At 41.7% G+C, this 12769-nt stretch overlaps 1 protein-coding gene across 1 annotated transcript in view; it reads right to left on the minus strand.

Moving 5' to 3' along the window:
* Window positions 1–1691: 1691 nt before the first annotated feature.
* LOC115591370 (palladin-like) overlaps window positions 1692–12769 on the minus strand; it is a 31380-nt gene continuing 20302 nt past the window's right edge. The window contains exons 4-9 of the mRNA XM_030433343.1: window positions 5845–6020; window positions 5666–5732; window positions 4860–4977; window positions 4681–4743; window positions 2564–2705; window positions 1692–2437 (exon numbers count right to left, since the gene is read on the minus strand). Of these exons, the coding sequence (XP_030289203.1) occupies window positions 2358–2437; window positions 2564–2705; window positions 4681–4743; window positions 4860–4977; window positions 5666–5732; window positions 5845–6020 (646 nt within the window). The 3' untranslated portion in view covers window positions 1692–2357. The remainder of the gene's footprint in view (window positions 2438–2563; window positions 2706–4680; window positions 4744–4859; window positions 4978–5665; window positions 5733–5844; window positions 6021–12769) is intronic.

Genomic DNA, 12769 nt, shown 5'->3' on the forward strand with positions numbered 1-12769 from the left:
AAAATGTTGGACTTTAATGTTTACTTTTTCTTCTGCCCCCGCCACATACCACAGTAGATGCAGATTACACACACACACACACACACACACACACACACACACACACGCAAGTGTATTGCTGCTCATCTAATGTAGCAGCTGGGTCCAGTCAGGCTGATGCAATTCCTGTTTATTCAGCCTTTCCCTTTACTGTGTGATGAGTCCTGTACTGTACACACACAGTTCTGTCTGTGTGAATACACACACAAAAATATTTGTGTCCTGCAAAGAGCTGCTGATCAGCTCACACCTCTCATCCTTCGCCCAGGTTACGCAATCATAAACACGTCAGGAGATGGTCATCTCACCGTAGAGACATACAATACAGCTATTATAACTGACCATAAACCACAAGACCTCCTGGGAGTTACCGGACCATCAGAGGTTAGTCTGACCAAGCCCTGATTCATTCACCAGATTACATTTGTTGTGAAAAAATACATTTTTTCTTTCTTGTTGCATTTTACAGTTAGAAAACCCACCTTCAGAAAACAAGATCTGCAATTATGTTGGAAGCATTTTATACTTTATAGTGGTAATCAGTTTTATGTAAATATTGAACTTGTGACAAAGCTACAGTTTATAGGACATTTTAAATGACAATAAAGGTCTACAGTCCAATTAAATTAATCTGTGTGGAATAATGTTATTCTTCTTTGATGGAAGATACCCTCTGAGAAGGGCTGTTCTGCTTAATAAACCAATAAACTGTAGCAAAGCAACAATGTATAGTTCAATCTTGAAATCCAAATTTTAGTTAAAGTGCCCCCAATAGTCTTAGCATCCTCTGACTAGAAGAATAGTTTTTAAAACTGCCACACAAAATCATATTAAAAGAGGGGAAATTGGCTACTGAGACTTATTATGAATATTGACTGGCTTAAAATGTTTTTGTTGTTATGTTTATTTGGTGCCACGGCAGAATGCTAGTATGCTCAACATATTGCTCACATGCTAGTTAGCTTACTGGTATATAGTGATGTGGTATCTTAGCAATAAATTACTATTTTTTTATCACTTGGTGGTTTAAGAGTGTGTTACAACATGCTAGTTAAACTGACATGTTGGCTGGTTGTTGTTCTTGGCTAGCATACTGTTAGCTGAGGATGCTAACTGGTGATGTTTCAGATGTGATGTGAATATAACTTAAGCTGTTTAGAGTGTTTAGAGGAGTGTCGTTCTGGAACACGCTGTTGACCCTTTTCTGTATGTGGGCCGAACTCAATGAAACACCAGTTATTGAGAGGGTGCCCATTCGATGACGCTGTACACCTGCCTGCACTCCCACGAACAAATTCATATTGTAAACCATGTTTTATTCCTCGGTCAGAAAGGTCTAGGCTGGGACAATATTCAAAAAATGTTACTCATACTCAACATAGGGGTTGTTAATGTAAACATTGGTTATCCGTATTCAGCAATGATGATTGGAGAGCTGACTCTGAACTCAGCTGTGTAGCCTTTCCTTGTTAAGCCCGTACCTCCAGGGACAAACCTGAGCACACTGCTATCTGTCGGGAACGCACCGCAGGGACGGCGGGAGATGAGCCGTTCTGTGAAATGGAACCATACTGGTTGGACAGCGGTGCAGGCAGAACAGAAGACCATCCATCCTCTGGAAAAGGCATCAGCGATCAATCACCAGGGTGCAGATGCTCTCTAAGATAAAGAAAAAATGCCATCAGTACACCTATAATAACCAAACTTTTTATGATGCTACAAGTTAGATTTGTAATGGCAGGATAAAACACTTGACATCGGTGAAGATCTCCACATGTGTGAAGTGGTGTGACATGTTGACACTTGACATTAGATGGACAGGAAAACAAATTATGTTAATGGCAGACAGATGATGGACATGTCAGACTGATGAATCACAAGTCATAGTCTGACACACGGAGAGCAGCGGGGAAACAAGCACGGATGTAACTACTCATGAATAACAGACACACACACACACACACACACACACACACACACATAAACAAGAGTTCACAGATGTTCAGGGACGTCTGAGTGACTCACAAAGTAACAACCGAAACGACCCCTGAGTCACACAGGTGGGAAACAGTCTGACATGTATTAGCGTTCGTGTCATTGTTTATCTTGACAGTATGTTTATGTGCTGTAGGGGGGCTTGGGGGGTTTTCTCAGACTTTCACAGGGACTCCCTCTGACTGGAGACGCCGTGATAATGAGAGTCCTGTGGGAGTCACTAACTTGTGACACGCTGTAGTCATAACGGAGTGAAAGCCTGCAGCTGATGCAATCAATCTCAATATGACTCTCCAGACACCATTAATAATCTGTAGACAATTCTAACCCCGTCTGCGGTTGGGAACATGAAAGCAGTGTTGTAATTGAGGTAACATACCTGACTCAGCTGCAGATCGAGGCTCTGATTCGCGGTACATTAAAGTTGAAAAGGAATAGAAATATTTTGATTATTAACATATAGCCAGCAGCCAGCAGCAGCCAATTTAGTGTTAATAACCACTAATTATCACTAAGAGGAATGTCTCACTTTTCTGGAGAATACGAAAATCAGGGGAGTCCAGGATCTCCTCTCCCTGGCGGTACCATCTGACCTGCAGGGGAGGGCTTCCACGGACCCTGCACTCCAGAACCACCACCTGGCCCTCAGATGCCTGGGCATCCTGCAACAGCTGCACAGAGGAGGGATAAAGAGAGAGCTGATGAGAAGAAGGCCCGAGTGAGTGAATAATGATGAGGAAATGAGAAGAGACTGAAACCGGTAATGAAAACGATAAATCTGCTTCAGAGTCACAGCATGGGGATAGATGGACAAGAGATGGTTGCAGATGAGGGACTGCCATGACGGACTGAGAGGCCAGTGGAAAACTATGAACCGTCACTCTTTTAACTCCTGACCTCCAAGTTTCTTTCTTACTGGCCAAATTCAGCCAATAATAAGGCTGAGTTCGAGTACAAATCACCACATCCTGTCACACCCTGTCAGTGTTCAGAGAAAACTTTGAATTAGTTAAGCTTCTGAAAAGATACTTTCCTCAAAGGACCTGATATCCACTGACATTTTATTGGATCTATCTGGTCCAGTAGTTTTCAGCTTCAAGTAATCCAAAATATTTATACATCTGACTGTTCAATCGGTCCATCTGTTTTAACTTTAGACTAAAATGAGCGTCGAATTTGGTCCAATTAGCTTTCATCAAAGCCGACACTTAAAAAAAAAAAAAATGAACCTGTAAGTGTAAGTTATATTTGACAGGCTTTCAAATATAACCAATCTTTTCAACATCTTGTTATCGCCACTGACAGATAAATCTGTACTTTGGAAGGTTATGAAAGATCAACTTTTGATTCTGTGAAAGTGTACGCTAGCAATTAAGAAGAACACTGTTTTTAATTCTGTTAAATTCGACTGCTGTATGCTGATTATTACCACTGACACTCATCTCTACTATACTATAAAAATATACACATAAATAAACTATACATAAATAAATTCACCTATAAATGTGTGAACCTTGAGCTTTTGGGCAACAGAATAGGTGAAGTCAGTTCTCAAACTTGCAGGACCTCCTTCTTACAAATGCCAATTTACCTCCTTTGTCCAGTAAATCACATGGCAGCTCACAGTGTTGCACAACTAAAAACTAAACATCAACACAGGGGCAGATGGAGGAGCCACCGCCAACACTGTGTTGTCTCTTCTGCTAGTTAACAGAGTTACATAATGTACAAGTATACATCAACAAGAGGCACTCAGTGTCAGTGTGAATGAATTTGCCTGTGAGCCTGAGCCCTCTCTCTCTCTCGATGTCTTTGGCATGGCTGTATTTTGGTAAATCCAGGGGTGGAATGTAGATCATTGGTCTGACAGTGAATGTGTGTGGGTGTGTGGGTGTGTGTTTTATGGGTGACATCACAGTGCTGACTTCACCAGAGGCGAACATCCTCTCATTGAGATGATTAAAGCCCGCAACGTTTTTTAAAGGCGGCGGGTGGGGGGTGAGGAAAAACAAATGTCTTTCTGTAATGAAGTGGAAAATGATTTAGGGTCTGACTGGCTGCACAAGAGTGAAAGAGACCTGACCCTTGTGGCTTTGGCAGGGCCGTTTGAAGCTCTGCCTCAGCCCGTCTCAGTCCTGCCATCACAAGACCCGCAGCCTGAGGGAGAGGGGAGTCAGGGGAGTGTTGAAGAGTCTGAGCTGGAATAGGGTGTTCTTGAGTCAGAGGAGGAGCTCTCATCAAAGCCCATGTTTTATCTGACCCCCACTGCTGAAAGCCACAGTACAGCATGCTGTTATTATGGGGAGGCAAGGAGACTGAGTACATGTGTATCAGGTTCTTAGTACGTACTGTGTTGCACGCATGATGTTCCTATGTAAGTATGTATTTGGGGCTGTTCTCCATGGTTTGGCCCAGGTCCCTTAGCTCCAATTAAGGGAAAGTGAGAATATTTTAGACAATTGTATGCTACAAATTTTGTGCCAACAATCGCTTCAGTTCCATGCCAGTGTCCCAGTGCACCCAAAAATTCTATAAAGAAAAGTTTTTCTTCATCACTGAAGGCAGTTGCCATTTAAAGATAATAGGTGTGGAATGACATTTCCAGCCATGTGGTTTATGTATTGTTTATTGTGTATGCAAACTTACCTTGGTGAATATAGGAGGACCTGAGGCCTCACCACCATACAGTGATGACACTGGGCTCTGCATCTAAAAGACATTAAAAGGCTTTTCTGAGCAGGTGGAGTTCATTCAGTAGGCTCATGTCACTGATTTTTGACCACGTGTATAAGGTTGTGGGACTCTTGTGTACAGTGTGTGCTTACCCTCTGTGGGGGCTGAGACAGGGCCTGGACCAGGGTGGAGCGATGAGGAAGGACCTCATGGGTTTTTGGTGATGCTGAACGTATTGTCAGGGACATTGAAGTGGTCTTCTTCTGAACTCTATAATTAACAAAGCATAAATCAGCGCACACATCAAAAACCAAAAAGAAAGAAACAGAAAAGTCTTGACTCTATATGCCTTTAGTTCAGATATGATACTTGAATCTCAGAAAATGTTCTCTCCCCAGCAATTAAGATGATATCAGTGATCTTGGCTCCATTGTGTAAACAGAGAGAGAATCAGGAAGTAGTCCAGATGGAGGCAGATTTATACAACAGATAACAATCAAAAACATTTAGAGAACTAGAGAGCACACAGAGCAGGTACTGTTTTATCCTCCAAAGGATTGTTATAATAATAGAAATGTTTAGACATGTTGAATAAAGCATACGTCTGAGTCTGGATCTACATGTGTGCCAGATTTTTCAGTCAGTTGAGTAAGTAATTGTTTAAAAAAAAAGTTTCAAAGAAGCATAAAAAAAAAGAAAAGGAAGGAAAAGTTTGGACATTTGGATATAAGTATAAGTGACAATCATGACAGGCTGACCTTTTATCATATTAACCCTCTCTGCACCTCTTTAAAGTGCAGCCAGTGAACTGGGTTGTTGGGGTTATGGCTCTTTAAGGGCCTTTTAAGGACCTATTTAAAGGCAGCAGGCCTGATTAGCTGCTGCAGGGCTCAGTTAACCTGTTCAAGGGGGTTCAAGGTTCATTGGGTCACAAGGGGTCATGCTGAAACACACGTACTGAGGCATGGTTCCCGATCTGGAGTGCGACCCAGCTCCCTCTCCTTCTGAGTCTGATGATGATGCTCCTGCAATGGGACAAATACAAAAGCTGTGACTGATATTTCAATTTGAGGAGTAAACCTTAAAAAAGTATTAAAAGTAAGACTATAATAATTTCCTAATATTAAAACATCCGACCTTCAATGTAAACTTCAGCAGAGGTATTGTCCGCTCCGAGACTATTGGAGGCCACGCAGGTGTACCGTCCCGTGTCGTCCTCAAAGGCTTCACTTATCACCAGTGTGTGCAGGTCACCATCCCTCCAGATCTGTATGTCGGGAGAGTTGTGCAGCTCTCGGCCTTCACAGAACCACCTGGAAATGGAGGAAAATCGAAACGCTGTTACAATATTTAGTACAATATTTGCCTCCAAAAGCGTTGTGTTGTGAAGTCTGAAGTAGCAAATAAATGTCAATCAAAACTGTGCTTAAGTACATCACTTGGGTTAATGTTCTTACTTATATTCTCATACTGTTTATTTCCAGTCTGGGTAGTTTGGCCACCATTAGTACCAGGCATAATGCCTTTTAGTATTTATTGTTGAGATTGGGGGATGCAGCAAAGCTGGTAGCCACAACTTTGAAACTTGAAGAGGATTTAAGATCCTTAACTTGTGAAAGTATTGTGAAAGTGAAAGTATTAAAACCACACTGTAAGTATATTAATACTTCACTACAAGTCAAAGTTGTGCATTCAAAGCTTTACTTAAGTAAATGTGTGTAAGAATTATGAGTGAGAGTACTCATTCTCTTGCGCTGAGCAGGAAGGGGGTGAAAAATCTGAAAAGTTTTGAGGAACTCAAGCTGTCGGATAAATGTACTGGAGTTTCTGAGATGTAGTGGATTAGAAATATAACATTGCATGAAATGGAAATACTCAATTGAAGTACGTGTACATTGAATTTCTACCTCAGTACAGTGCTTGAGTAAATTACAAAGTTCACACTCGAACGCAGGTCTTTTGACTTAGAGTTCACAGTTAAACTTTGAATCCAGATATCCAGAGTTTCACAGAGAAAAGTTTTTTTAATTTGAGTCATATTATTTCAACATTGGCTTGTGGCTGAATATTTATGACTCCTCTGCCAAAAAAATTCAATAAAACCCTATCAGACAAGCACGGCCCGTTACCCTTCCTGACAAATACTCAAACTTAAATATACCTTTGTCAAACATGATGGATGCCTGCCAACCTAACTAACATCAATAACTACTTATTCACACACTCACACACGCCTTCTGGCCATGTCTGGGTTTCCATATCTGCCACACGTCAGCCGCCCTGAGGCACTGACGAGACGGCGTGTTACGGGAAGCAGATACACCCTTTCCCTCCTTCCAATCAGAGGTGTCTGGGCAGGTCGCCCGGGCCCTGCACCACCTCCCTGGGGTCACCAGCTTTGTTCCCTGGTCTGACTGTGTCTACAACACAACCAGCCTCATCTGTCTCATCTGTCTTCACAGGGTTATGATTAAAGGAGACCCACCACACCCCCTCCTAGCAGCATGTTACCACATCAAATACAGGATCAAACACTGGGGGTCACACCACACATCTCTTGCAAACACACAAGTGCATGATTTGTGGAAGTCAGTTTCTTTTATCAGAATTAATCTTCTTTAAACGTGCATTATGACACATCAAATCAACATACCCATACTGACACACTACTGTAAAGCTATCAGCACTCTATTAAAAGGGAGGTCATATCTGTCTTGTTCACCCCTCAACCTCTCCATTGACAGGGGGAGGAGCAGGAATTCCCAAAATGCCGGAAGAACAGCTGCTTTGTCCGCCCAGAGCCCTGACCTGAGGACATTCCAGCTATCTCGGAGAGAGGTATAAAAATTCCCGACATCCTGCTGCATTGCAGTTTCTTGAATTTAAACCCTCTGGTGTGTCAGTCAAACAGCTAGCTCCTTTTCCAGAAAGCAATCAATCAGCCAAAAAATATTCAGACAACACTTCACACTGGAGGATTCACACCTGACAGACAGAGTGGGTGTGGGAGCAGAGAGGGGTAAAGTGAATGAATGAATGGCGAGTGCAGGAACACGCATGAGTCAGGCCGGGTCAGACAGTAAAAATGATACGCTCTGTCATTGTTGAGACGGATCACACTGAGCGATTCATCAGCAGCAGTGACAGGTGGAGCGGTGCAAACTCTCTCTCTCTGCCGTTGTTTTAACCCCCCCTGTACAATAGACTCCTCAGGGAAGTTCCTCTGTGTTATCGCTTGATGAAGGGAAGCAACGGAAACTTGGCAGGCTATATCATGCAGCCAGACACCAGCGTGTTAAACGATAGGAAACAGATCGTGACATGAGACTAATGAAGAGTTGTTCATGGCACGAGCAGGGAGACCTTATCCACTGGAGTTTCAGGCCCTCGAGGCAAATGAGGCCAAGAGTTGTCTGCCAGGCTTCAAACAGTCCAGCAGTATTCTGTGCAGAGAAAGGCTGGGAAAACACAGCCTTTATATGACACAAATTCGTTTTGGGAGTAAAAAGTTGATTGTTTGAGCAAACCAGTATGTCTGTGTGGTTTTGAAATCCATTTCTCAGGATTACAGCCAGGCGGAGAGGGAAACAACTCGTCTGGGTGACTGCCATGTCTGCTGCTCTGCTTTGGGAAACTCAGGTTTCTTTTGTTGGTTAAACCTCACAAGTTTCTTTCAAGTCACTCACTGTATTAATCAAAATGATTCCAACTGGATCTTGCAGCCATATGCTCGAAGTTTGATGTGGGCCGCACAATACGAACCTCCTTCAACATTCGAAAATCCTTTGGACATTTTCTGAGCACCGTCAAATCAAACGAATACAAAAAAGGGCTTATTGTAACACATGACATCATTAAGCTAATGACTTGTTTTTGTGATGGAGGTACTTAAAATGTGTGTTTTGTGTTTGTGTGTAACTATAGTGAACAGAGGCAGGGGAATATGTTTCATACAGGGTGGCCGGAATCTCTCCAAAGCCGTAGAGAAGAAAATACAGCAATTCCAAGCAGCAACATCTGTGAATAAAACGCGAGATAGAGTTGTAATTCAGGCATTCATCAGTGGTCTTGTAGTGATTTATGTTAATTAAATGTCTTCAAGTAATTTTCCATTCCAGTTATGGCATGAAGGTATACCAGGTTTGGCTTCCTGTTTTCAAAACACAGCCCATCTGCTCAGTAGAAGGAATGGAAATGTAAATTTGTTTGGGGCCCACTTTGACGAAACACAGAGCAGAGCTCAAGACTCATCATCTTGTTCTCCCCAGAGGCTTCACTGAGCATAAACTAGGAAGCACAAACCATTCCCAACAAGCACAACAATAAAAACCCCTTATTAATCAACCTTAATGATCTACCATTATGCATAATTACTGCGCAAACTCATTTAGAGACAGACGGTAATGTTTATTTAATCCCCTCTCTATTTTCTGTGGAATGTGCTGAACATGGTGCTCGCCCTGTAACGGCGTGCCTGTGTTTCTCCAGCCGGGGACTTTGTTGAATCACACACAGTCCAGCAGGCAGAGAAGGAACTCAGCCATCAATAGCCTCGTTTGGAGGGGAAGCAGGGTGTGTTGGAATAGCAATCACTCAGTGCTTTGAGAAAAGTGGGTGAAGGTACAAATTTTCTTGGCAGAATGAAGCTTTACCACCCATTTCCTCTAAACACAATACGGTTATAAAACACAAATATTCCAAACACTCTAATAGCTGAAAGTAAAAAGGCCTCTGAGTAACACCCTCACCTCTCCCACCCAATGACTGTGTAAAATATGGACGGAGCTTCCAGGTCTGAGAAGTGAAGTCAATGCGGAAGTGCATAAAACTTGCATTCTTTCCAATGGCTAGCAGGAGGCAACTCACTTACTACCTCAGTAAACAATTTCCTAATGAGTTAATGGCCTCATTTGCCAATTTCAATTCCTCTTCAATCCAGTCGATGTTTATTTTGTAAGTTATGGCTGTATTTAGAGTAAAACTGACAATAAAGCAGGGTTTATACCTCAGAGTGTGGCCTTGTGATTGACACGCTTCTACCACGGATTGTCCTTGGTTCTTGATCCAATCAGGATATCCTGTTAAGCTTCACATTCTTGGCTAAATATGGTAACTTGTGGCTCCAAAAAAAAAAAAAAAAAAAAAAGATTGTGATGGTTGAAATGCCAAACTAGAGGCTTAAAGACCAATTTTATGTAAGCTTATGAGAAAATGAAACTACTTCTCACTTGATCTATTACTTCAGCTATTCTCTTGATGAGTTTATGGTCTTGATTGCTTATTTCAAGTCTTCTTGAATTCAGCATGTTTTTGATTTTGTAAATAATGGTCTTATTCAGAGTAGACAATAAAGCAGGGTATGCTTTAGGGCATTGCTTTAGGATATCATGCAAAGCTCAACCCGCTATTCTACATGTGGTCAATTTTGGCTCTAAAAGAACAAGATGGCGTGTAATACCAATCTCGAGGCTCCCAAACGATAGTCCACAAACCAATGGGTGATGTCATGGTTGGTTTACACACGCTCCCACCCTAAGAACACCCAGCCAAGATGGTGATTAAAAGTTCCACCATCACAATCAATGAGCCTGTTACCAGCTCTCTAGATAAAGATAACATGTCAGAGAGCAATTATACACATCTCATTTAAGACAACTGATGCCATATGATGCATCAGATATCAACAGAAAGATGATCTTAGGCCAAACCTGACCCAGTTGCACTGGACTCCATAGTTTGTGCTGAGGGCCGCACTCTCCCCATCTGACCCTGTGTTGTTATTTGCTGCTGTTGATGGAAAATTTTATGAAGCAAGGCTCGGTTTCACCACAAACCCAAAATGAGCGGAGGCCAGAGCGCAGAGTGAAGAGGAAAAGAAAGGAGGAGGGTGCATTCACAAAAAGGACTTTGACAGGACGTAGGAGTGACAGGCTTGCAAAAAAGTAGCCACAAGACAATCAGCAATCAATATGGCATGGGAAGATGATGTATACTTCCTGAGACGTGTTTGTCTTTGTTTTAAGTTTGCTCAGTGTTCAGTTCCTGGGCTACGGACCTCAGAAGTCAACCGAAGTGCAACTGGACAAGCATAGCGGCATCAAGCCTGTCTTTATCCCTAATTACAAACTACAATAGAGGTCAACTGGAACTACCCAAACTCTGGAAGCGATGTTGGTTTTATTATCCGCCATAGAAAAATCTCCTAATTCATGCAAAGACAAGATGGAAAGCAGATTGGGTTTCCTCTTTCCCACGCATACTGACTGAACCCAACAATGAATGTAGCTCTACAGGGCACTGAGAAAGGTCTAAAAGCAAACCCTCAACAAAGTAGCAAAATATTTATTCCCACCACAGCCATCCTTATTATAGTAATTTTCCTCCAGAATACCACCAAAGTACACCATTTACCTGCCCCCTAGGTATGCAATTGTACCAATACTGGTACCACAGAATGCATCATTTACCAGCCCAACAGGTTCCCATCATTAAATCAGGATCAATTTAACATGCCAGAGCTAATTTAACTCAATTTTTTCTAGCATCTGTACCCACACACAAACACGTGAACTCTCTTTAACATTGAAAAAGTTAAATTCGAGGATTTTTCAAATAATAGTTTGTACTGACATTCGCAGTATGACTCCTACAGACTTTGGTGAGTCCCAGACTTTTCCTTAAGTCTCACCACGAGTCAACAGTTATTGCATTTAGTGAAATATCTCAACAAATAATGGATGGATTGCCAGGAAACTTCATGTCCCCACAATCATGTCCCCAACTGTGATCACTTTTGTGACTAACTTTTCATTTCTTGCCATGGTTATGTCAAAAATACAGGTTGTCCAATGCTTTGGTTTGTGACTAAATACCTAAAAAAGTAATGATAATCCAAATATTCTCAGCTGTGTTTAGTACTATTGTTATACATGTTAGCATGCTAACCAGAAAAACCAAACCTTTGTTTAATCTTGCAGCTCATTGTTTTGGTATTATAACCGACAACTCTCACTCACCGCAATCTCTTCCCGAAGCAGCAGGCAGCTATTTTATGCAAAATTACTCTAATAAACCCTGTACCCTTGTTGCTCAGTGCCTAACATAGCACAGATAAAGTTAGCAGTTAGCTAATGAACATGGAGGCACATATAGCGAGCTAACATCCAGTTGTATTTAGATTTTTTGCATTGATTATGGACAAAATAGAGCTACAAGGAGATTCACATTCATCGGGTTGCCAGAAGTTCTACAAATATATGCTAATGTCTCTCTAAATGAATGTGTTGAATGTGTAAGTACCCAATTCGTTGCGAACATGTTAGCCACATTAACTAAAGTATATCACATGTCAACCATTTGTGTGATGTTTAGCTTGTTGTGTAGTTTTGCACCAACTGTCCAACATTGTCAGTATACCCGACTGTAGTTACATTAAAAGTGTATATTTAGTATTGTTCAGTTTAGTAAAATATAGTTTTACTACTGAGGTGTTGGTATTCAACACTTTTGTGCTCCCTGGATTACTAAATCACTGTTCATGACCTGTATTAAGTTACAGTTTATGTACATATTCCACAAAATCTAATCTATTTTTTTTAAATGTGTCATTTTAGAATGGAGTTATTAGCATGCCAGATTTGACACTGTGCTTAGCTGAAGCTTTCTGCTACGTGCTCATAAAAGCATTCAACCACAAATGTCTTGATTAAAGATGATACATGCAGGAATGCAGCTTAATAAAGCAGCAGAAGCCATCTGGTGATGGAGCTCTGTTAATCGGGGCACAGGATCATGGGTCAAAGTTCACTGGAATATTCCGGACGGCAGACAGCTGCAGATGACAGTCGCAGCTCTGCTGACCGGAAGAAAAGATGGATATTTTTCTCCGAGGAATTTTAACCAAGAGGGAGGGTGGGTTGCATTGGCAAAGTGTTGTCCATCAACAAACATTGTCCACTGATGTATTACAGGAGTGCGGGGGAGCCAAGCCAAGAAGGCAAATGGTCCAGACTGAATCAACATGGGCATTAATTTAAAATGTGACATTCATGCTGTGGTTACT

This window comes from Sparus aurata, chromosome 11 (genome assembly GCF_900880675.1).
Source record: "Sparus aurata chromosome 11, fSpaAur1.1, whole genome shotgun sequence".
NCBI classification, from domain to species: Eukaryota; Metazoa; Chordata; class Actinopteri; order Spariformes; family Sparidae; genus Sparus; species Sparus aurata.